Here is a 24,398-nt window from a genome sequence, read left to right as displayed (position 1 = left end):
ATCAATAAATGTGATACATCACATAAACAAATTGAGAGATAAAAATCACATAGTCATATCAATTGATGCAGAAATAGCATTTGACAAAATCCAACACCCTTTCTTGATAAAAAACTCTCAACAAGGTAGGAATAGAAGGATAATACCTCAACATAATAAAAGCTATATATGATAAACCCACAGCTAACATCATACTCAATGGGCAAAAACTAAAACCATTTCCCCTAAGAACAGGAACAAGACAGGGATGCCCACTCTCACCACTCCTGTTTGACATAGTACTGGAAGTATTAGCCATTGCAATTAGACAAGAAGAAGAAATAAAAGGCATCCAAATTGAAAAAGAAGAAGTAAAGCTGTCCTTATTTGCAGATGACATGATATTGTACATAAAAAACCCGAAACACTCCATCAAAAAACTAATAGACTTAATAAATGAATTCGGCAATGTAGCAGGATACAAAATTAATGCCAAGAAATCTATGGCATTTCTATACACCAACAGTGAACTTACAGAAAGAGAGACTAAAAAACCAATCCCATTTTCCATCGCACCAAAAAAATTAAGATACTTAGGAATAAACCTAACCAAGGAGGTAAAAGACCTATACGCGGAAAACTACACGACACTGATAAAAGAGATAGAGGAAGATGTAAACAGATGGAAGAACATAACATGTTCATGGATTGGTAGAATCAACATCATTAAAATGTCCATACTACCCAAAGCAATCTATAGATTCAATGCACATCCCATTAAAATACCAACGGCATATTTTAAGACCTAGAAAGAACTCTCCAAAAATTCATCTGGAATAAAAAAAGACCCCGAATAACCACAGCAATCCTGAGAAAGAAAAATAAAGTAGGAGGGATCTCAATACCAGATTTCAAGCTGTATTACAAAGCCACTGTCCTCAAAACAGCCTGGTACTGGCACAAGAAAAGACATATAGTTCAATGGAATAGAATAGAGAATCCAGATATCGACCCAAACCAATATGCGCAATTAATATTTGACAAAGGAGGCATGAACATACAATGGAGTAAAGACAGTCTCTTCAATAAATGGTGTTGGGAAAACTTGACAGATACATGCAACAAAATGAAACTAGATCACCAACTTACACCATACACAAAAATAAACTCAAAATGGATACAGGACTTAAATATTAAACGGGGAACCATAAAAATACTAGAGGAATCCACAGGCAGGAAAATCTCAGACATATGCCAAAAGAACTTTTTCACTGATACTGCCCCAAGGGCAATGGAAGCCAAAGAGAAAATAAACAAGTGGGACTACATCAAAATAAAAAGCTTTTGCACAGCAAAAGAAACCATCAACAAAACAACAAGAAACCCCACTGTATGGGAGAACATATTTGCAAATGTTATCACTGAGAAAGGTTTAATCTCTAACATCTACAGGCAGCTTATATAACTTAATAAAAGGAAGATAAATGATCCAATAAAAAAATGGGCAACGGACCTAAATAGAATCTTTTCGAAAGAAGACAGAAGGAAGGCCAAGAGACACTTGAAAACATGCTCAAAGTCACTAATTATCCGAGAGATGCAAATCAAAACGACAATGCGATACCATCTCACACCTGTCAGAATGGCTATCATCAACAAATAAACAAACGACAAGTGTTGGCGAGGATGCGGAGGAAAAGGAACCCTCGTGCACTGCTGGTGGGAATGCAGACTGGTGCAGCCACTGTGGAGAACAGAATGGATTTTCCTGAAAAAACTGAAAATGGAACTCCCATTTGACCCAGTGATCCCACTTCTAGGAATATATCCTAAGAAACTAGAAACACCAACCTGAAAGGATATATGCACCACTATGTTCATAGCAGCACAATTTAGAATAGCTAAGATTTGGAACAGCCTAGGTGCCCGTTAGCAGATGACTGGATCAGAAAACTATGGTACATCTACACAATGGAATACTATGCTGCCATAAAAAAGGAGGAATTATTACCATTTGTAGGCACCTGGAATTAGAGATCATTATGCTGAGTGAAATAAGCCAGTCAACGAAAGAAAAATACCACATGATCTCACTCATTTGGGGATAATGAAAAACGGTATAAACTGATGAACAAAAAGATAGATACAGAGGCAGTAAAGCATCAAACAGACTGTCAAATTACAGCGGTAAGGTTAGGGAGAGGTAGGGGAAATAAGAGATCAACTGAAGGACTTACATGCATGCATATAAGAGTAACCAACGGATGCAAAACATTGGGGGGTGAGGGCATGTATGGAAGTGGGGTGGGGGGGCAATGGTAAGATATGTACACATATAATACCTTAATAATAATAAAAAAAGACAGTAGCTCCCAAAGTTGAAAATATTTGTAGATCTTTTAAATGAGATGAATTAAATGTAGGGAAACTGAATTAGAGAATAGGGAACATGTCTTAAAACATAATATGTCTAAAATCCCAAATCTCAAAGTAGATTGATTTTCAAACATTTTTCTATTTCTGTTTTTCTGGAAATTAAAACATTTAATGGAAGGACTATATTAGTTTTTATTTGTGAAATAGCCTGGTCCCATAGAGGATTCCATTAAATAAACAAGGCAGGGAAAGCAGAAAAAAACCTAGCTCATGAGTAGCCAGCTGGTGCAGAAGAAAGTAGGCAAGGTAGCCAGGAAAGAGTGAACCACCCCTGAGACAGCCTGATCATTCTGCTGCAGGGGATCCAGGGCCAGATACCGACTATATACCCGTGGGGTGAGAGGATGGCCCACAGGTCCACAGACAACACCAATAGCCTCATGAACATTTGTTTGGCCAAGGTCACCCATGTGGACCATAGAGGGCATTATGAATGGTCTAGCTGGATGACCTCTTTGTGACAAACCATAAGTTCTGCTATGCCATATCCCAGATGACTTGTTCATCACAACATCTATCAGGTGCAACTTCACCAGCAAGGGTAAAGGAAAGGTGGTGAAACATTTCCCCCCAATAACTATAAATATTGCTGTCTCCTTATCAATTACTGGCCCTCACTCAGTTTCCTCCAGGGTTCTACTAACTGAGCTACCTCTCTACCTGCCAATTTAGAATGCTTAGATTTAAAATTAAGATTTATGTTAATATACTTTTATTAAAAATTTATAGAGTATTTCCATTTGCAAGAAATCCATGAGCTATGGTAAGTAACATGTGGCACATTCATCCATTTAAGTCTTCCTGCAGTAAACTCTTTGCAGCAGCCAATTGTGTATGTGTGCGGATTACTCTGTGTGTGTCAGTTTGGGAGAGAGGAAGTTAGAGAATTGGAAATATTTGAGAAGTGAGGGAAATAGAGGTGGTAACTGGAACATTCTAACCAGACAGCAGTTTTCTCAAATTACACTTTTTTACAAAATTACACTTATTTTTTTAACGAATATATATGTATGTATATATGTGTAATGAGGAAAATAAAAGCTGGAGAGTTTATAGTGGTCAAAACTGAAATCTTAAAATTTAAATATTTTTCCAGGAGATGATTCAATATTTAAAGATGGATAACATTTTCAATTTAACAAAATTTGACAAGTAATAGATAGTATTCTCTTAGAAATCACAAATGGTGAAAAAAGAATATATGAGAAAAATATAAGTGTGCAATTACTAATGTTAATTATAGCTAGTTTTATGTGATATTGTGACTTTTGTCTCTAAACACCCAATACCTTTGTTTCCCTAGGTAAGATTTTATTACAAATAGGCCTTATTATTTAGGACTCATGAAGACACAAAATGGTTACATAAAAGTTTTATGGTTTTATAGGAGTTTGGTGATATACTTGAATATTAAAGGGCATAATTAGAAATATTCTCATGAAAAACTGTAGGCTTGAATAGGCTTTGCAAATTCATTAGATACCCTGCCAGATGCAGATAACTAACCAAGCAATCACAGAAATGAAGGGATCCTTTTCCTGGTGATTACATTCCACAAAGCCTTCTTCACTTCCTTATTCCTGAGGCTGTAGATCAGAGGGTTCAACATGGGGATCACCACCGTGTAGAACACGGAAGCCACTTTGTCCTGACCCAGGGAGTAGCTGGAACTAGGTCTCAGATAAGTATAGATGGCGGATGAATAGAACAGAATTATGGCTGTCAGGTGAGAAACACACGTTGAGAAAGCTTTGTGCCTCCCCTCTCCTGAATGCATATGAAAGATGGAGAAGAGAATATAGCAGTAAGACATGAGGGTGACCAGCAGAGTCCCTACCATATTCACTCCAGCAAAAGTGGAAATGATGCTTTCATTCAGGCGTGTGTCAGAACAGGAGAGCTTAAAGAGTGGAGGGCTGTCACAGAAGAAGTGCTGTATGACATTGGAACTGCAGAATGGCAGGCTGCTTATATAACTTGTGTTCACCATGGAGTTCAACAGTCCTGCTGTCAAAGCCCCTGCTGCCATTTTAAGGCAGACTTTCCTGGTCATGACCAATGGGTACAGTAGAGGGTTGCATATGTCCACATACCGGTCATAGGCCATTAAGCCAAAGAGGATGCATTCAGTTGTGGCCAAGGCAATAAAGAAGTACAGCTGCAGAAAGCAGCCAGCAAAGGAGATGGTTTTCTTCTCTGACAATAAATCCACCAGCATTTTTGGGGTGATAGTGGACGAGTAACAAACGTCCACCAAGGACAGGTTAGCCAAGAAGAAATACATGGGTGTGTGTAGTCTGGAATCAGTCTTGATTAAGAGGATCATGCCAACATTTCCACAAACTGTCAGTGTGTAAATGACAGAAAAGAGAAAAAAGAGGATAATCTGTAGCTCCTGAGTGTCTGCTAATCCCAGCAGGATGAACTCCGTCACCAAAGTATAATTAGTTCTCATCATGTATTACACATACAGTTAGCTTGAACTTGTATAGATGTAGATATTTCCCTCTCAAAAGGTTACAGGAAATAGTAGAAATGTTAATGAGCCTATTCACACATGAAAAATAAAACCCTTAGGTTAATATAGTATAGTAAGTAGAGTGACTAAAGAAAGAGGAAAATTAGTGGAGAAACAGAAGCATTTAAATTATGAAGCAATTGACCGAATAAGCCTGTTATAAGGTTCCTCTGATTGCTGGTCTCAATTCAGGTACTCCACTTAAGTTTCTTCAAATGCAACAGATGTTGTCTCTACCAGCACACATTCGAAATGCAAAGGAAATAAAAATATTGCTGCCTTAGTCTCTCCCAGTCTCTGAAAGGTGTGTGCATTTAACACAAATCCATTGTTTATTTCTCAAGACCACTCTGTTTATTCTTCAACTTCAAAATTCATGCATTGTCTCCTAGAAATTTCTTGTGCACCTCAAGAAAAAAAAAATAATGCCCATTTTAAATAACAAATATTTTGGTATCTATTGTATATTATACAATGATTTTGTAGAGTTTTAAAAATGAACTAAATAATTATTTTTGATACAAAATACACAATCAAATTAGTATCATGTAGTTGCAAACACAGTACCTGTCCACCACAGTGAATAACAGCATGAAATCTTTATGAGCTTCCTTCTCCCGTGTCTTACTCGTGCAGACTATTATTTTCTTTTTTATTAGGGTTTCTTAGTTGGAGCTTAAAAAGAAAAAAGAAAAATTTCACTCTGTAAATGAAATGAAAGGCAGTGAACATTTGAGTTACTTACTAGTAAAAATGTGAGAGTCCACCTGAGTAAATACATGTTGCTGCACTTTTATTTTGTTTTCCTGGAAGAGAATTGTGTGACCATGGGGACTATATTATAGTGTTTAATTGTGTAGTCAATCCTCTAACGGCACAAACTCCCAGGAGCACAATAAAATAAAATATAATCACACACAGTTATGTGGAATCAAACATTTCATCATGAAGTTGTTCCTGACCTCTGAATCACCTTAAAGACTTTTACCAATGTAAAAAAGAAATTGGCTATTTACATTGCCTCTCTCTTTGTATTTTTAGCCTATTACAAATGAGTTGTAGTCTACCACCAAATTCTTATTCTTCCCTTTACCTGAATGTGTGTGTGTGTGTGTGTGTGTATGATGATTCAGTTTAAACTTCAATCCAATTCTTTTCTTGAGTGAAATTAATGGCAAGGAGGAACTAACTAAATACATTGAATAGTGTTTAAAAAATTATACCCTGATCAAATAGGACAATGAATAAGGAAATTAAATTACTTTTTTATTATTTTGAAATTGTGTTAGCTTATTACAATTATTGTCTATTATTCTTATAGTAGAAGGGGATGATAGCACAGTTTTTCCAGTGTTAAATATGCAAGTAAAACCAGGTTGAATGAAGCACATTGGGGGTCCATATGCATGGAGAATCTACTGGCAGAGAGAACTCATCATGCATTGAGTTCTGTCTTACACTTTTCCACTTAAATTCTTAATTTTCTACACCAGTTTTTTAGATAGGTGATATTATTTTTACATTTTGCAGATGAATAAAGCAACACTTGACATTTCAATGGATGAACTGTTAGGAAGTGAAAGAATTGACTTGAGTGCAGGCTTCAACAGAGGCATTAATACCCAACAATCTATTTTTTCTGTATAGTTTCATTTTATCTCAGTTAGTCAGAAGGTTTTATATATATAACATACTAGAGGCCTGGAGCATGAAATTTGTGCATGGGGCAAGGCCTATACCCTCTCCTAATCACCTGATCCCTGCCTAAACCGGCAGTTGGACATCCCTCTTGTAATGTGGGACAAATGGCTCCTAATCGCTCTCCTGCCTTCCTGCCTAATTGCCCCTAAATCACTCTGCCTGCCTGCCTGATCGCCCCTAATCACTCTGCCTCCTTGCCTGATCGCCCCTAACCACTTCTGCCTTGGCCCCCACCACTGTGGTTTCATCCTGAAGGACGTTCAGAATGACGGCCAGAAGTTCGTTTGGCTGTCCGGTCTAATTAGCATATTATGCTTTTATTATTATAGGTTATTATAGACTAGAGGCCTGGTGCATGAAATTTGTGTATGGGAGTGTCACTCATTCCAACCTTCACCCTCTCCAATCGGGGACCCCTCCCACAATCCTGGACTGCTGGCTCCCAACCGCTCGCCTGCCTGACTTCCTAATTGCCCCTAACTGCTTCTGCCTGCCAGCCTGATCACCCCATAACCACTCCCCTGCCAGCCTTTTTGATGCCTAACTGCTCCCCTGCCAGCCTGTTTGCCCCTAACTGCCCACCCCTGAAGGCCTGGTCACCCCTAACTGCCCTCCCCTGCAGGCCTGGTCACCCCAACTGCTCTCCCCTACAGGCCTGGGTCCCTCCCAACTGCCTTTCCCTGCAGGCCTGGTCGCCCTCAGCTTCCCTCCTCTGCCGGCTTGGTCACCCCTAACTGCCCTCCCCTGCAGGCTTGATCACCCCCAACTGCCCTCCCTTGCAGGCCTGGTCCCTCCCAACTGCCCTTCCCTGCTGGCCATCTTGTGGTGACCATCTTGTGTCCACACAGGGGCATGATGTTTGACCACATGGGGGCAGCCATCTTGTATGTTGGAGTGATGGTAAATCTGCATATTACTCTTTTATTAGATAAGATAGAGGCCTGGTGCACAGGTGGGGGCCAGCAGGTTTGCCCTGAAGGGTGTCCCAGATCAGTGTGGGGGTTCCCTTGGGGCGTGGGGCGGCCTGGGCGAGGAGCCTGTGGTGGTTTGCAGGCCGGCCACACCCCCTGGTGACCCAAGCGGAGGCCCTGGGATCTGGGGTTTATTTATCTTCTACAATTGAAACTTTGTAGCCTGGAGTGGAGCCAAGCCTTCTGCTTGCTCCATGGCGGCAGCCATTTCTATTGGGATTTATGTATCTTCTATAATTGAAACTTTGTAGCCTTAAGCAGAGACCTGGGCAGCCCAGGGCTGCAGAAGCTTGGCTTCCTCCATCGCCGCAGGGAACCCTAGCCTCCTGCTCTTTCCAGCTCTGTGGCTGCCGCCATTTCTGTTTGGATTTATATATCTTCTATCATTGAAACTTTGTAGCCTTGACTGGAGGTCTAGGCCGGCAAGGGCAGGCGGGAAGCTTGGCTTCCTCCATTGCTGGGGAAACCCATGCCTCCCTCCTGCTCTCTGTGTCAGTAGCCACCTTGGTTGGGCTTATTTGCATATTCACTCCTGATTGGCTGGTGGGAGTTGCTTGTGGGCATGGCTTATGGGTGTAGCGGAGGTACAGTCAATTTGTATATTACTCTTTTATTAGATAGGATATCCTATCTAACAAAAGAGTAATACGCAAATTAACCATCACTCCATTACACCCACTACCAGGATCGGGCCTAAACGGGCAGTCGGACATCCCTCGAGTGGTACCAGATTGGAGAGGGTGCAGGCTGGGCTGAGGGATACCCCCCTCCGTGCATGAATTTCGTGCACCAGGCCTCTAGTTCATATATATGTGTCCATATGTTTGTATATATACATATATTACATGTAATCTTCTAAGTAACTGAGATAAAATGAAACCAGACAGGAAAATTAGGTAGCTGGTTATGAATGCTTTCTGTTGAAGAACAACTCAATTCTCCCACTTTCTAAGATTTTATCTATTTCAAAGTCATTTAATAGCTTGAAGTCATGCTTTATTCATCTCTAAAATGTTTTAAATAATAATGCCTTCCTCAGAAACTGGTGTAGAAAATTAATTGAGAGTTTAAATGAAAAGGTGTAATACAAAAATTGGTAGTTCATCTCATGGTAAAATTGTGTAACATGTAATGAACCTAAAACAGTCATATTTTAGTGCAAAAAATTAAAATTTAAAAGCTATCAAGACTACATTATAAAATTTCCCAAAGCCTCCTAATATTTAAATCAAAAAAGGGGGGATAGTGGAAGAATATCATGTAAGGAAAAACATCCTGGAAGTAAATTACATCTAGAAAATTTTTACTTTAGAAAATTAACTTTCATTTGTAACACCAATAGCAAGACACCTATGAAAAACACACATGGTGTCAAAACAAGCCAAAGGAAAATCATTTGGGCAAAAAATAAAAAAGAATCCCACGTCAAATTTATAGCAAGGAGTCTTATTAACTTTTGGTCGAGAATATGTTTGTATATTTTCAGAAAACAACTCCAAGACCATGTGGATTCCTGCAACAGAGAGGAATTGACAGAACTGCTCCAGCCATGAAGACAGAAGAGAAACAGTCCAGAGATGGAAGATGCTGACTATGCCTTACCATACTAGCAGTCAGCAGTTGTGCTTCGTGGCAGGTTGCCCAGGACCAAACCAGAGAGGGTCGGACCTGCATTACCACCATTGGTCCATCATCCAGAACTGAAATATCATTGCTGACATGTACACATAAGGAACTGTTTGACATTGAAATTGGGACTCAAAAGAACTGTTGGCCCAGAAAGAAACTCACTATAGACTGATTCATTTGCCTCTCAGCATAACCATTATTGCTTGTCTCATTTTCAGTTCTTATAAGTGTATTTCTAGTATCACATGATCTCACTCATCTAGAGGAAATAATGAACAACATAAACTGATGAACAAAAACAGACCTGGAGACAGGGAATCATTGATCAGACTGTCAAACCTCAGAGGGAAGGTAGGGGAGGGTGGGGGTAAGGGAGAGAGATCAACCAAAGGACTTGTATGCATGCATATAAGCCTGACCAGTGGTCACAGACAACAGGGGGGTGGGGGCATGCATGGGGAGGGGTTTGGGATGGGAATGGGGGGATGAGGACAAATATGTGATACCTTAATCAATAAAGAAATTAATAAAAAAAAAACCCCACAAAAAACGATGCATTAGGAGTTCTCTCTCTACATTGACTCTTCCTGCATATGGGCACCCAATGTGCTTTATTCAACCTTGTTTTACTTGCATATGTAGGTCTTGAAAATCGGTGCTATCGTCCCCTTCAAGGATAAGAACCACAGACAATAATTGTAATAAGCGAACACAATTCCAAAATCATAAAAAAAGCAATTTGATTTTCCTATCCATTGTCCTATTTATTCACGATATAATTTTTTAAAACACTGTACGATGGACTTAATTTCTCCTCATTAATTTCACTGAACAACAGAGTTAGACTGAAGGTTAAACTTACTCAGACAAAGAAAGAGACCCACCAAACCCCCCAAACCCTACCTTCCTACACACACACATACTGGTAAAGGGAAGGATAATAATTTGGTAGCGGGTTATGTACCCATTTGAAATAAGCTGAGAGAGAGAGGGAGTGAGAAAGAGAGAGAATGTAAATAGGCAATTAATATTTTTACATTGGAAAAAAAGTCTTTAAGGTAATACAGAGATGAGGAACCTCTTCATGATGCAATGTTTGATTCCATATAGCTTCATGTGAGCTAATTTTATTTTATGTTGAGACAGAGTTTCTGCCTTCGGAGAATTGGCTTCACAATTAAATCCTACAATCTAGTCCCCATGGTCACCCAATTCTCATCCAGAAAAACAAAATAAAAGCGCAACAACATGTGCTTACTCAGGAGTCTCAAATTTTTACAAATAGATCATTCAAATTGTCACTGCATTTTATTTTATTTAAAAATGGATTTTTTTCTATTTTAGCTCCTACTGAGAATTCCTCATAAAAAAAGAAAATAATGGTCTACATGAATAAGACACCATGGAAGGAAGCTCCTGAGGATTTCATGCTCTTATTCACTGAGGTGGACAGGTACTGGGTCTGCTACTACACATTAATCTGTTAGTGTACTTTGTAATAAGAAAAAATATTTAGTTTACTTTTAAAACAGTACAAAATCATTCTTAAAGATAAGATAGAAGTCAAAATATTGGTTATTTGAAATGTCACTATTTTTGCTGCTTGAGGTACACAAGAAATTTCTGAGAGGCAATGCATGAATTTTGGAGTTGATGAATAAGCAGAATGGTCTTGAGAAAAAAATATGTTTGAGTTAAACTAACATACTTTTCAGAGACTGAGAGAGACTTAGCAGAAGTACTTGTATCCTTTGTATTTTAGATGGGAGCTGAAAGAGAACAACATATGATGAATTGGAAGAAACTTAAGTGGAGGATGTGGATTTAGACCAGTTATCTGAGAGCCCAGCAACCAGACTAAATAAAGGCAATAGCTTCATAATTTCAAATGCTTCTCCATTTCTCCAATATTTTTCCACTTGTTCAGTCACTCTATTTACCATGTCTTATTAACCCAGGAATTTTTTCCATGTGTGAATGTCCTCATTAACATTTCTACTATTTTGGTAAAACTTTTAAAAAAATAAAGCATTAAACTAAATACAAGCTTAAACAAATAAAAAAACATTTATATTTCTTATAAATGACGAGAGCTAATTATACTTTGGTGACAGAGTTCATCCTGCTGGGATTAGCAGACACGCTGGAGCTACAGATTATCCTCTTTGTACTGTTTTCTGTCATTTACATACTGACAATTTGGGGGAATGTTGGAATGATCCTCTTAATCAAGACTGATTCCAGACTACACACACCCATGTATTTCTTCCTGGCTAACCTGTCCTTCGTGGATGTTTGTTGTACCTCTAACATCACCCCAAAGATGCTGGTGGATTTATTGTCAGAGAAGAAAACCATCTCCTTTGCTGGCTGCTTTCTGCAGCTGTACTTCTTTATCGCCTTGGCCACAACTGAATGCATCCTCTTTGGCTTAATGGCCTATGACCGGTATGTGGCCATATGCAACCCTCTACTGTACCCGTTGGTCATGACCAGGACAGTCTGCCTTAAAATGGCAGCAGGGGCTTTTGCAGCAGGACTGTTGAACTCCATGGTTGACACAAGTTATATAAGCAGCCTGCCATTCTGCAGTTCCAATGTCATCCACCACTTCTTCTGTGACAGCCCTCCACTCTTTAAGCTCTCCTGTTCTGACACACACCTGAATGAAAGCATCTTTTCCACTACTGCGGGAGTGAATATAGTTGGGACTCTGCTGGTTATTCTCACTTCGTATTGCTACATTCTCTTCTCCATCTTTCATATGCATTCAGGGGAGGGGAGGCATAAAGCTTTCTCAACGTGTGTCTCTCACCTGACAGCCATAATTCTGTTCTATTCATCCGCCATCTATACTTATCTGAGACCTAGTTCCAGCTACTCCCTGGGTCAGGACAAAGTGGCTTCTGTGTTCTACACGGTGGTGATCCCCATGTTGAACCCTCTCATCTACAGCCTCAGGAATAAGGAAGTGAAGAAGGCTTTGTGGCATGTAATCACCAGGAAAAGGATGCCTCTGTTTCTGTGATTGATTATTTTTCTGAACTAAGTAGGATATTTAATGACTTTTTAAAGGCTAGTTCAAGTCTACAGTTTTTGATTAGAATATTTTTAAGTAATTACGTTCTAAAATTTTTAAGTATACATATCATAGAAAGCAATTACCTTAAATTTACCCAAGTTTAAGATAAATTTAAAAATTTATTTATGATCCTGTTTCCATATCTAATCGTTCTGCATCTTCACTGAATTCTCAAAAATGAAGCCTATTGTAAAAATCTTGCCAAAGGAAATAAAAGTATAAAGTCTTAAGCAACAAAATTCACAATATCACATGATAGTAGCCATAGAAAATAATGTGTAAATATATGTTTTTCCTGTGCATTATTATTCACCATTTATTATTTGTAAAGACTTTTATATTACAAATGTGGAAAATGCTTTAAATTGAACATATTTCCATTTAACATATCAAATTATCCCAGGTAGGATGCTTAAATAAAATTTCAGAACTGTAGTTTTAATTGAAAATGTGAATTCCAGCTTCTATTTCAATTATTCCTCCATATACATAGATCTTTCTTTTTTTTTTTTTTTTAAAAAAAAATATATTTTATTGATTTTTTACAGAGAGGAAGGAAGAGGGATAGATAGTCAGAAACATCGATGAGAGAGGAACATCGATCAGCTGCCTCTTGCACACCTCCTACTGGGGATGTGCCCGCAACCAAGTTACATGCCCTTGACCGGAATCGAACCTGGGACCTTTCAGTCCGCAGGCTGACGCTCTATCCACTGAGCCAAACCGGTTTTGGCTATACATAGATCTTTCTTAAAGAATGTGTAAGTTTGTGCAAATGTGTGTCTGATTAGAATGCATCAATGATAGTTTTCCTATTCCCTCACCATCTTAAAAATTTCCAACCCTCACTTCCTTTCTCTCATGGGACTGACACATACACATAAAACCACATATACACAGAATCAGCTACAGCATAGTGTTTATTAATGCATGGTTCCAGAGGAGAGGGATCAATGTTCAGTGGAAGAATGGGACACATATTCTTTACAATAGGCCCATGGATTATGTGCTCATAGAAATCTCTTATCAATTGCCTACATAATCAATTGATATCAATATTAAAGCTAAGCAGATTAAGAGGTGCAAACTTACAGTTATAAAATAAATAACTTGCAAAATGTAATGTACAGCATGGTAACTATAGTTGACATGACTGTGTTGAATATTTGAAAGTTACTAAGAGTGTAGATATATGAAACCCATCGCAAGGAAAAAGAATGTTGTAATTTGTATAGTGATGATGATAGCTAGACTTACTGTGGTGATCATTTCATAATATATACAGATATTGAATAATTATCTTTTACACCTGGGACTAAATAATGTTATATGTCAATTATACATCAATTATAAAAAATTAAAAAGAAAAATTGAACATTATTAATAGGAAGGTAAACAGTAGTTGGCCTAGTAGAATTCTGGAGGAAACTGAGATCAGGCTTGCTAAAAGGAGACAACCACATTTATAGTTTTTGAAGGAAAATTTCTTATACAAGTTCTCCTGCCCTTGCCTCTGAAGTGTCACATGATTGGAGAGGTGATGGTCAAGTCATCTGAGATGTGGTATAGCAGGCTTTATGACCAGTCACTAACAGGTCAATCTGCTCATACATACAATGCCCTCAGTGGTACATGTAGGTGACCTTGGCCAAATGGATGTTCACAAAGGCATCAATGTTGTCTGTGCACCCAGGGGCCATGCTCTCACCCCACACTGGTTACTGGCCCTGGAGGCCTGTGGCAGAATGATCGGGATGGTCTCAGAGGTGGTTCACTGTTTCACCTACTTGATTCTGCACCACCTGCTGGTCATTGACTAGATTCTTCCCACTTTCTTTGTCCTGGGTATTTAATTAAATGATATATGGAACCCACTGTTTCACCATAAATACTAATATTATATTCCTCCCATTAAATCTTTAAATTTTCAGTAAAACAGAAATAGCAACAATATTTGGAAATTGAACTGTAGTTATTCGGAGACTGGGTTTTCAGCCATATCATTTTCTCTGCCTACTCTCTAATAAAGCCCTTCTACATGTAATTAATCTTATTTACAAAATCTACAACTATTTCCTGCTTTGGGGACTATTACCACTTAATGTTGGTACTTTATTTTAATTTATTGAATGTGGGCTTCTTATGTAGATTTTTAATATTTCATTTCTTTAATTATTTACATTTAGATTATTTCTTGAGACATAGAAGCATGGAACAGACTGCTGAAACTCAGAGAGAAGGGGAGGAGGGTACGTGGGTGGGTGGATAGGAAGAGGTCAACCAAAGAACTTGTAAGCAATACCCATAGACACAGCCAACAGGGTGGTGAAGGCCTGGAACAGGGAGCAGGGAGAAGGGAAAAGCAGAGGCAGGATAGATGGGGTCAATGCAGGGGGAAAGGGGTCATATGTAATATTTTCAACAATAAAGTTTTTTTTTAATTAAGTAGATTTTGAAATTGTTTCATTTTACCTTTCATATTGTAGTCTTTTAAAAATAATTAAATTGCAGAGTATACAACAATCTTACCTAATATAATCTAGATAGGTGGAAATCTAAATCAACAATAGAATCAGTATCTTTGTCAGGTAAGTCAATGATAAATATATGTAGTGCATTTACAATTATGCTTTCAAACTCCTTTTCTCATAGAATTTACTTTGGTAATAGTGAAGTGACATGTGACAATATAAAACTACCCTACATGTCATAAACTGCAAATCCCTTTGATCAATACCAAATTTATACCCAGTGAAGAGACTACAATCCTCAGAACACTAGAGTTTATCTCTTATGAAACTTCTGTGAAAGTCAATATCTATATTACTTCATAAGGTAATCAGAAGAAAAACACAATAAATAAATATATCCTAAGAATCCTGAAACACTAGTAAAAAATAATACTAGTATATGTACTCCTATGTTGATAGCAGTGTTACTTACAATAGCTACGATTTGGAAATAGCCCAAGTACCTATCAATAGACTAGAGGCCCGGTGCACAAAATCGTGCATGGGGGGGGGTGTCCCTCAGCCCAGCCTGCATCCTCTCCAATCTGGGACCCCTCAAGGGATGTCTGACTGCAGTCAGACATCCCTCTCACAATACAGGACTGCTGGCTCCCAACTGCTTGCCTGCCTGCCTTCCTGATTGGCCCTAATTGCTTCTGCCTGCCAGCCTGATAACCCCCTAACCACTCCCCTGCCAGCCTAATTGATGCCTAACTGCTCCCCTGCCAGCCTGTTTTCCCCTAACTGCCCTCCCCTGCAGGCCTGGGTCCCCCCCAACTTCCCTCCTCTGCCAGCTTGGTCACCCCTAACTGCCCTCCCCAGCAGGCTTGTTTGCCCACAACTGCCCTTTCTTGCAGGCCTGGTCCCTCCCAACTGCCCTCCCTTGCTGGCCATCTTGTGGTGGCCATCTTGTGTCCACATGGGGGCAGGATGTTTGACCACATGGGGGCAGCCATCTTGTGTGTTGGAGTGATGGTCAATCTGCATATTACTCTTTTATTAGATAGGATAGAGGCCTGGTGCACGGGTGGGGGTGCAGCTGGTTTGCCCTGAAGGGTGTCCCGGATCAGGGTGGGGGTTCCCTTGGGGCGTGGGGCGGCCTGAGTGAGGGGCCTGTGGTGGTTTGCAGGCCGGCCACACCCCCTGGTGACCCAAGCGGAGGCCCTGGGATCTGGGGTTTATTTATCTTCTACAATTGAAACTTTGTAGCCTGGAGTGGAGCCAAGCCTTCTGCTTGCTCCATGGCGGCAGCCATTTCTATTGGGATTTATGTATCTTCTATAATTGAAACTTTGTAGCCTTAAGCAGAGGCCTGGGCCGGCCAGGGTGTGCAGAAAACTTGGCTTCCTCCATCGCCGGGGGCAACCCTAGCCTCCTGCTCTTTCCAGCTCCGTGGCTGCGGCCATTTCTGTTTGGGTTTATGTATCTTCTATCATGAAACTTTGTAGCTTTGAGTGGAGGCCTAGGCTGGCAAGGGCAGGCAGAAAGCTTGGCTTCCTCCATTGCTGGAGAAACCCAAGCCTCCCTCTTGCTCTCTGTGGCTGTAGCCATCTTGGTTGGGTTTATTTGCATATTCGCTCCTGATTGGCTGGTGGGTGTGGCTTGTGGGCATGGCTGGTGGGTGTAGCAGAGTGATGGTTAATTTGCATATTACTCATTTATTAGATAAGATGAATGGATACAAAAGCTGTGGTACATTTACACAATGGAATACTATGAAACTGTAGAAAGAAGAAATTCTTACTTTTGAGACAATATAAAGGAACCTGGAGAATATTTGTTCAACAAAATAAGCCAGTCAGAGAAAAAAGAAGATCACATGATCTCACTTTCTGTGGAATCTAATGTACAAAATAAATTGATGACAAAATGGGTCCAGAGACATGGAAGCATCTAACAGACTGATGAATCGCAAGGGGAGGGACCAGGAAGAAATCAACCAAATAAGTTATATGCCTATATGCATAGCCCATAGACACAGACAATACTGCAGTGAAGTCTTGGGGTAGGGTGCGAGCCTGGTGGAGCAGAGTAATGGGGGGAAAATAGGGGACATCCATAATACTTGCCACAACAAAGATAAATTGAATAAACAGTTTGTACAGATGCCAATCATTTTTTAATGGCATGATGTTATCTTTACATTGTTATTTTTATTTAATTTATTGGAGTGACATTGCTTAATAACATGATATAGACTTCAGATATATAATTCTATAATACATCATCTATATATTATATTCTGTGTTCACACCCAAGTAAAGTCTACTTCCATCACCATTTACCACAACTTTACCTTCTTCTACCTCCCCACCTGCCCCATTCAGTATCTTTCATGATGTTACTGATTTTTTTCTTTAGAAGCACAAGAACTCCACATGCTCTGATGTTAGGAAAATTAAATTTACTAGAAGATACACACATATATGTATATTGTGCACATGCATATGTGTATATATGTATTATCCTAATATATAAAAACCCTGGGTCGTAATGTCCGGTAACAACCTTGGCTAGACCTACGGAAGTCTGTCTTGTAGTCAGCCCTGGGTTGCCATGGCACCCTTTCTGCTGCAGGCGCAGTGCCCCAAAACTGACTGCTGAGTGGGCTGTGAATCAGGGCCAGAGAGAGGCCTGAAGAGAGAAGTAAGGACTGATCCGTTGCTTCTGTGGCAAATTTTAATCAGGACTCGCCTCTATCTTTCTCTCCCAGTTTGGCCAGCAGCCATGCCTCCATTTCTCTCCAGGCCTCCACCAGGGCTGCTGATCAGCCTCACTTTTCTAATCAGGCCCCGTTGTGATGCTGACTGGCATAGAAACCAACCAATCTGAACCAAATCTGGGTGAACTGTGAGGAACCAATGGCTGCCTAGGAGGTGGAGCTTTTGACACCGAATGGCATAGAAACTGACCAATCAGGATGAAATATGGGTGAACTGTGAGGAGCAAATGGCTGCCAAGGAGGTGGAGCATTTGACCCTAACTGGCATAGAAACTGACCATTCAAAACTAAATTGGCCAGCATAGGAGGGCAGTTAGGGGCAAGATCAGGCCAACAGGGGAGGGATGTTGGGGGCAAGATCAGGGCAATTGGGAGCCAGCGGTCCTGTATTGTGATAGGGATATCCGGGCTTAAACGGGCAGTCGGACATCTCTCGAGGGGTCCAAGATTGGAGAGGGTGCACCCCCCCCTCCATGCACCGGGCCTCTAGTATGTATATTAAATGTGTATAGATATGTGTGTGTGTGTGTGTGTGTGTGTGTGTGTGTGAGCCCTCTACTAAATTATATTTAATCATTTGAGCAAGTAGAATCTTGTGCTTCTAAAGAAAGATCTGTAACATGAAAGATACTGCTAAAAAGTTGACTTGTAAAGATCCTATCATTGTACAATTAAAAACTACAATCTGATTGACATCTGTGCAAAATTCTATCTATCCATCTATATGTCTTTTTCTTCTGATTATCTTATAAGGTAATGCAGATTTTGACATTCAGAGAAGGTGCATAAGAGATAAATTTTAGTGTTCTGACAATTGTAGTCTCTTAACTGAATATAAATTCAGTATTAATTAAAGGGACTTTACAGTTTATGAGATGTAGGGTATGTTCTATATTTTTACATACTCCATTATTACTTAAAAAACCTACATAAAATGGAGTTAGAAAGCATAATTGTAAGTGAGCTAAATATCTTTGTTAATCACTGACTTACCTGACAAAGATACATTCTTTTGTTGATTCATATTTCCACATATCTTGATTTTGTTAGGTAAGATTGTTGTATACTCTAATTTAAATATTTTGGGGGGAGTTACAATGAGTCTCTTATTTTTTTCTTTATTTTACTTTATTTTCTCATCACTATCCCCCATACCTTCTTTCACTTCCATCCTTCCCTCCAATCATCACACTGTAGTCCATGTCCATGAGTTCTTTTTTTGCACAACTCCCCAACTCCCCCAACCACTGCCCCCCAACTAGAGCTATCTGATAGTTTTCTGTCTATGAGTCAGTCTCTATTTTGCTTGTTAGTTCAATTTGTTCATTAAATTCCACATATGAGTGGAACCATATGGTACTTTTCTTTCTCTGACTGGTTTATTTCACTTAGCATAATGTTATCCAGGTCCATACATGCTATCACAAAGGTTAAAATATTCTCCCATTTTATGGCTGTGTAGTATTCCATTGTGTAAATGTACCATAACTGTTTTATCCACTCACCTACTGATGGACACTTAGCTGCTTTTAAATCTTGGCTATTGTAAATCTTGGCTACAATAAATATAGGGGTGTATATATCCTTTCAAATTAGTGTGTTGGGTTTTTGGATGAATTCCCAGAAGTGGAATCACTAGGTCATCAGGCAGTTCCATTTTTAATTTTTTGAGGTAATTCTAGACTGCTTTTCACAGGGACTGCACCAATCTGCATTCCCACCAGCATTGCACAAGAGTTTCCTTTTCTCCACATCTTCACCAACACCTGTTGTTTGTTTATTTATTCATTATAGCCATTTTGACAGTTTGAGGTGATATCTCATTGTGGTTTTAATTTGCATTTCATTGACGATTAGTGACATTGAGCATATTTTCATATTTCTATTGGCCATCTGTATATCCTCTTTGGAGAAGTGACTATTCAGTTCCTTTGCCAATTTTTTAATTGTATTGATTGATATTTGGTGTTGAGTTGTATAAGTTCTTTTTTTTCTTTTACGAGTTGTATAAGTTCTTTATAAATTTTGGATATTAACCCTTATCATATATACTGGCAAATATGTTCTTCCATTCAGTGGGTTGTCTTTTCATTTTGTTGATGATTTTCTTTTCTGTACAAAAACTTTTCTAGTTTGATGAAGTTCCATTTGTTTATTTTTTCTTTTGTTTCTCTTGTCCCAGGAGATATGTCAGAAAAAATATTGCTATAGAGACAATAATATGAGAGGTAGAATATAGTGCTTACTTATAAAACTCTGATCAGCCATATTAACAGGACATATTAATAATGGAATATAAATTTTCAGTTACTTGTTTGTATTTTTCTTCATTTTAAATAACTAATGAAAATGTTGGAGTATAAACTTTTACAATTATTGACCAAGTTAATAGAACAGTGGCTGTCATATTTTAGGCATTTAATTAATATTTGTGGGTAAATGAATGAATAAACAAATATATTTGATTATGTTTTAAATTTTAAATTACAAAATTTTAAACCAGTTTCAAAATTATATGATTTATTATTCATTACTTTTTAGATTGTGAACATTTTTATGTATATTATTTATCTAAGAATTGACTTCAGGATGTTAATATTTTACTCTAATAAGTTTATTTAAGTTAATAAAGAAATTGCATGTAAGAAATAGTAAATAAAAATATATGATAAGTGGGTTCTTTATTTCATCATTTCTAAATGCACATATGGGTTGCTTTTTTATACAGAAAAATGAATAATATGTTGGTGAATTAACTGTAATGTCCATTGAGTTCTCTTGAGATTCAATAAGAAATAGCATAATTAAGAAATATTCTGATGCTGAGCCATATATTTTTCCCAACATAAAAGAAAGGAATTTGCAAATTTCAAAGGGATTAATTACATTAAAGTAAAAGAAGTTGGGGAGAATCTTCATATCTTTGTCATGTATTCATCAATTTTCTCTAAGATAATCATTGTTTATGGTACTTATCCCTCATTAACAATTGTTCTGTACTCTCTTAATTTAAGCTAAAAAAATTCTCCAAAGACTTTTTCTTTAATAATGAGGTCCATTGGGCATTCACTTTGAATGGTGAGTCTGTCTCAAAAAGTGATAATATTAGCATTACAAATTTGTGAATAGTGAACAATCACTTTTAATGTTAGGTCATTTTTTTGCAATTTTATGGTAAAAGTTTCTAACCTTGTTGCTTGAATTTTTGTTCTAAAAATTTATCATTGAAAATGTTTTTTTCTATGTTTCTTTATGTCAATAATGGTGCAGGGTAAACCAAATAATTTCAATTTGTATTTAAGACTAAGAAAGGTTAGAGATATTTACTTTAGGATTATGTAAGACAATGATGTCTAATGTTACTAATTGTTGGTAGAAAATCAATGGAGGGAGCAGCTAGAGGGGGAAAAAAACAAAATAAAAATTTTAAACTTTAAGGAATAAACTCATGTAAAAGAGTAAAATAAAAATTATGAGAATTAATAAAATAGCTTGTCTGGATTGCTAAATATAAGATAAAAATTAGTTGCATTTTTTCATCACTGCAGAACATATTTAGAATTCAATGTTTAAAAGGTTAACATTAATCATACACAAGGTCCTCAGGAAAATTGATCTAGCAATAAAAACTCATAATGTATGTAGATTATAAAACATCATTAAAATATTTTAAATAAATAACACAAATAGTTACACTATGTTTATGAGGATGAGTCCAAATTTCAAAGATACGTTTTACAAAACTGGCCTGTAAATACAACACAATTATATACAAAGCTTTATTAATGTTTTAAAAGTGAAAAACTAAGGGTAATATTTTTGTGGAATTGTTCTTCAACATGCTGTTGAGTCTGCTCTAACTTCTGGAAACCCTATAAAAGAGTGGTGTCCATGCAGTCCTATCCCCAACACCCCTGCTCAGTGAATGGAGGTTCATGCCTATGGCTTTCTTTGTGGAATCAATCCCTGTCATATTTGGTATTCCTCTTCTTCCACTACCTTCTATATTTTCCAGCATTATTTTCTTTTCTCAAGAACCCTGCCTTCTCCCAATGTGTCTGCAGTAGGACAGCCTCAGTTTTGTCACTTTGTCTCCAGAATATTTCAGGCTTAATTGATTTAGGATCCACTTGTTTATCTTCCTGGAGGCCCAGGGTACCCATAGAGCTCTCCTCCAAAGCCATATTTCAAATGAGTAATTTTTTTTTTCTTATCAGCCTCCTTCACTGTCCAACTTTCACATATGAACATAGTAATTGGGAATTATATGGGTTAACCCAGAATAAAAAAAAAATGAAAAAATATGTAGGAGTTGTTAATGTCATTATACAAAGGAAAGGCTACCAATGAAGTAAGTGTAAGACTGAGTGATGAAGAGAATGTAGAGATTGTCCACACATTAATGAAAATTTAACATATAGTGTAGGGTGCCATTCAAGATAAATGGAGGACACACGTTAAAAAAATAAACAGTGGGGAAAAACAGACTGTCTTCATTCAATAAAGAAAAGATTGCTACCTAATACAATGACAAAAAAAAAATCTCAGATGTGCTAAAGATTTAAATATTTGTCATCCACACTATCTTGGAAAAAAAGAAGTTAAGTGTCTGACTATAACAAGTGTTAGCAAGGAAATGGAACTTGAGGTCTTATGTGCTATTGTTGAGAGTATAAATATAAACAAGAAATGGAGAAAACAGTTTGTTATATTTTAAAGTTGAACATATGTATATATATATAAGTAATACCACATCTTAAGATACACCTGATGGATTCTTGTAGTTGTGTCTTGAGTGACATGGAAAGTAACATTCATATCACCATTGGTCATAACAGAAGATAACTAATTATGACACATTAAAGAAATAGAATACTACAAAATTGTGAAATTAAAGAGTGCAGGAATACATATGAATACAGTAGAATGTTAGAAACACAATACTGAAGAAAAACACAAACAATACAGAAGGTAAACTGTGTATGATATTACATTCCTAACATTAAAAATAGGTTTTAAAAATATGGTTTTAGGAATATAGATAAATTAATTTTTAAAAACTAAACAAAGGAACAATGAAAAATACAGAAGAGTGATTATCACTGTCAAAAATGCAGGGTAATTGAACAATCACAGAGAACTTTCAATTATAGTAATAATGATTTTTTAAAAATTTATTTTAGGAGATGAGTTTATTTGTGCTCACTTACTTTGTTTTCTAATTTACATATTTACTTTATATTTGTTGAATGAACTGAAATTTATGTTTTACATAATCCCATAAAATAAAAGGCTAATATGCGAAATGACCAGTAGCTATGACGCACACTGACCACCAGGGGGCAGAAACTCGATGCAGGAGCTGCTCCCTGGTGGTCAGTGCGCCATAAGCCGGTTGAGGGCAGTGGCAGTAGCAGGAGCCTCTCCCGCCTCTGTGGAATTCCCTGAGGGCTCCTGGACTGCCAGAGGGTGCAGGCTGGGCTGAGGGGACCCCACCCCCCCCAGTGCACGAATTTTGTGCACTGGGCCTCTATTATAATAATAAAGAATTAAAATAAATTAAAATTAAAATACTAGGGAAAAATTTTTAATTTTGTGCTTGTGTCTGAGATTTCCAAGACCACATTCAGCTTCAATGATTGACCAGGGCTCACAAAATTCAGAAGAGCCTTTATATGTATGGTTATATTTTATTACAGTTAAGATATAGATTAAAATTGGCAAAGGAAATAGATGTGTAGGGCAGTGTCCAAGAGAAACCAGGCATCTGGTTCTATGAGTTATGTCCCAGTAGAACCACACAGACAGAATTTAATTCTCCCAGCATTCCTGGTTGGTGATGAAGGTTTTATTACAAATAAGCCTTATATTTTAGGATGAAGTATCAACAACCAGAAATGCTTAATCAAGATCTGGTGTTCAGGTTTTTACTGAGTGTCAGTACATAGACATGGAAGGCTCACATAACAGTTCTTGGTTACTTAGTCTTCAACTGCTCCACCCTGATCAAACTAATACAGCCCAACCCAAAGCCCTGGAATACAAAAACAGGCATTCACCATGAGTCACCTCATTAGCATAAACTATTACCTGTGGGCCCCAGGATACAAAGATGTTCTTATCAGGTAGCATATTCCAAGATTTCAAAGGTCCTCGCAGGAGCCAGTGAAAGTCCAGCCCTGAAAACCTTGGAATATGCACAGTTTTGGCAGCTGGTTGAGTTAACCCTTTCCTGCACAGTATATGCACATATTTAGTGCAGGTCTCCATCTGTTAATAATATCATGGTTTTGGGTTGTTTATTTACATCTATGCAGTTGTTGAATATTGATTCTTTGAGTCCATACAATTTGTTAGCTAACTTTTTTAACTTTGTGACATTGACAGTTTTTGAAATTAGTCTCTATTTGGACTTACTTAATCACTAATGAAAATATTGACCAAAATAAACCCCAAAGGCATACATTTCAAACTTCTTTTATTAATTTTAATAAATTAATCACTCAAGAAACATTGAGTAAAGCAAAATATTGATTGATATCTGTATATTTAGGGAATGTGGTTACATTCAACATTCAAGTGAAATAAAAGACTGGAAAATTAGAAAACCAGAAAGCAATAGAGATAATATAGCATAGGCAACACAATTTACATTCATAACAGAGGGTTTAATACATATCCTCAGATTTAAATAAACAAAGAATGATAGAATCACACTCAATATAATAATTAAAAGTCTCAGTATTTAACACTTTAATTTTTTAAGCTAAAGAAAAAAATATTTGGAATGTCTCTTGCTATTTTTATGTTATATTGTGACTTTTGTTTCTAAATTCTCAATACCTTCCTT

General features: G+C 37.7%; 2 protein-coding genes across 2 annotated transcripts in view; one reads left to right on the top strand and one right to left on the bottom strand.

Annotated features, from left to right (window-relative positions):
* Positions 1-3,928: 3,928 nt before the first annotated feature.
* On the bottom strand, positions 3,929-4,873 carry LOC308258015 (olfactory receptor 5F1-like; the record flags this gene model as incomplete). Its single annotated transcript, XM_080688246.1, has 1 exon — positions 3,929-4,873. One exon carries the CDS (start codon positions 4,871-4,873, stop codon positions 3,929-3,931), a length of 945 nt encoding a protein of 314 aa, XP_080544372.1.
* A 6,444-nt stretch (positions 4,874-11,317) lies between these two features.
* Positions 11,318-24,398, top strand: part of LOC308233758 (uncharacterized protein) — a gene marked incomplete at both ends in the record, with an annotated part of 49,288 nt that continues 36,207 nt past the window's right edge. Inside the window, one exon of the mRNA XM_080640704.1 lies at positions 11,318-12,258. Coding sequence (XP_080496830.1) covers positions 11,318-12,258 — 941 coding nt within the window. The remainder of the gene's footprint in view (positions 12,259-24,398) is intronic.

Source organism: Plecotus auritus, assembly GCF_963455305.1.
Source record: "Plecotus auritus genome assembly, chromosome: 9".
In the NCBI taxonomy this organism is placed as follows: Eukaryota; Metazoa; Chordata; class Mammalia; order Chiroptera; family Vespertilionidae; genus Plecotus; species Plecotus auritus.
The sequence above is the reverse complement of the archived record's forward strand: the minus strand, read 5'-3'. Positions and strand labels throughout refer to the sequence as shown.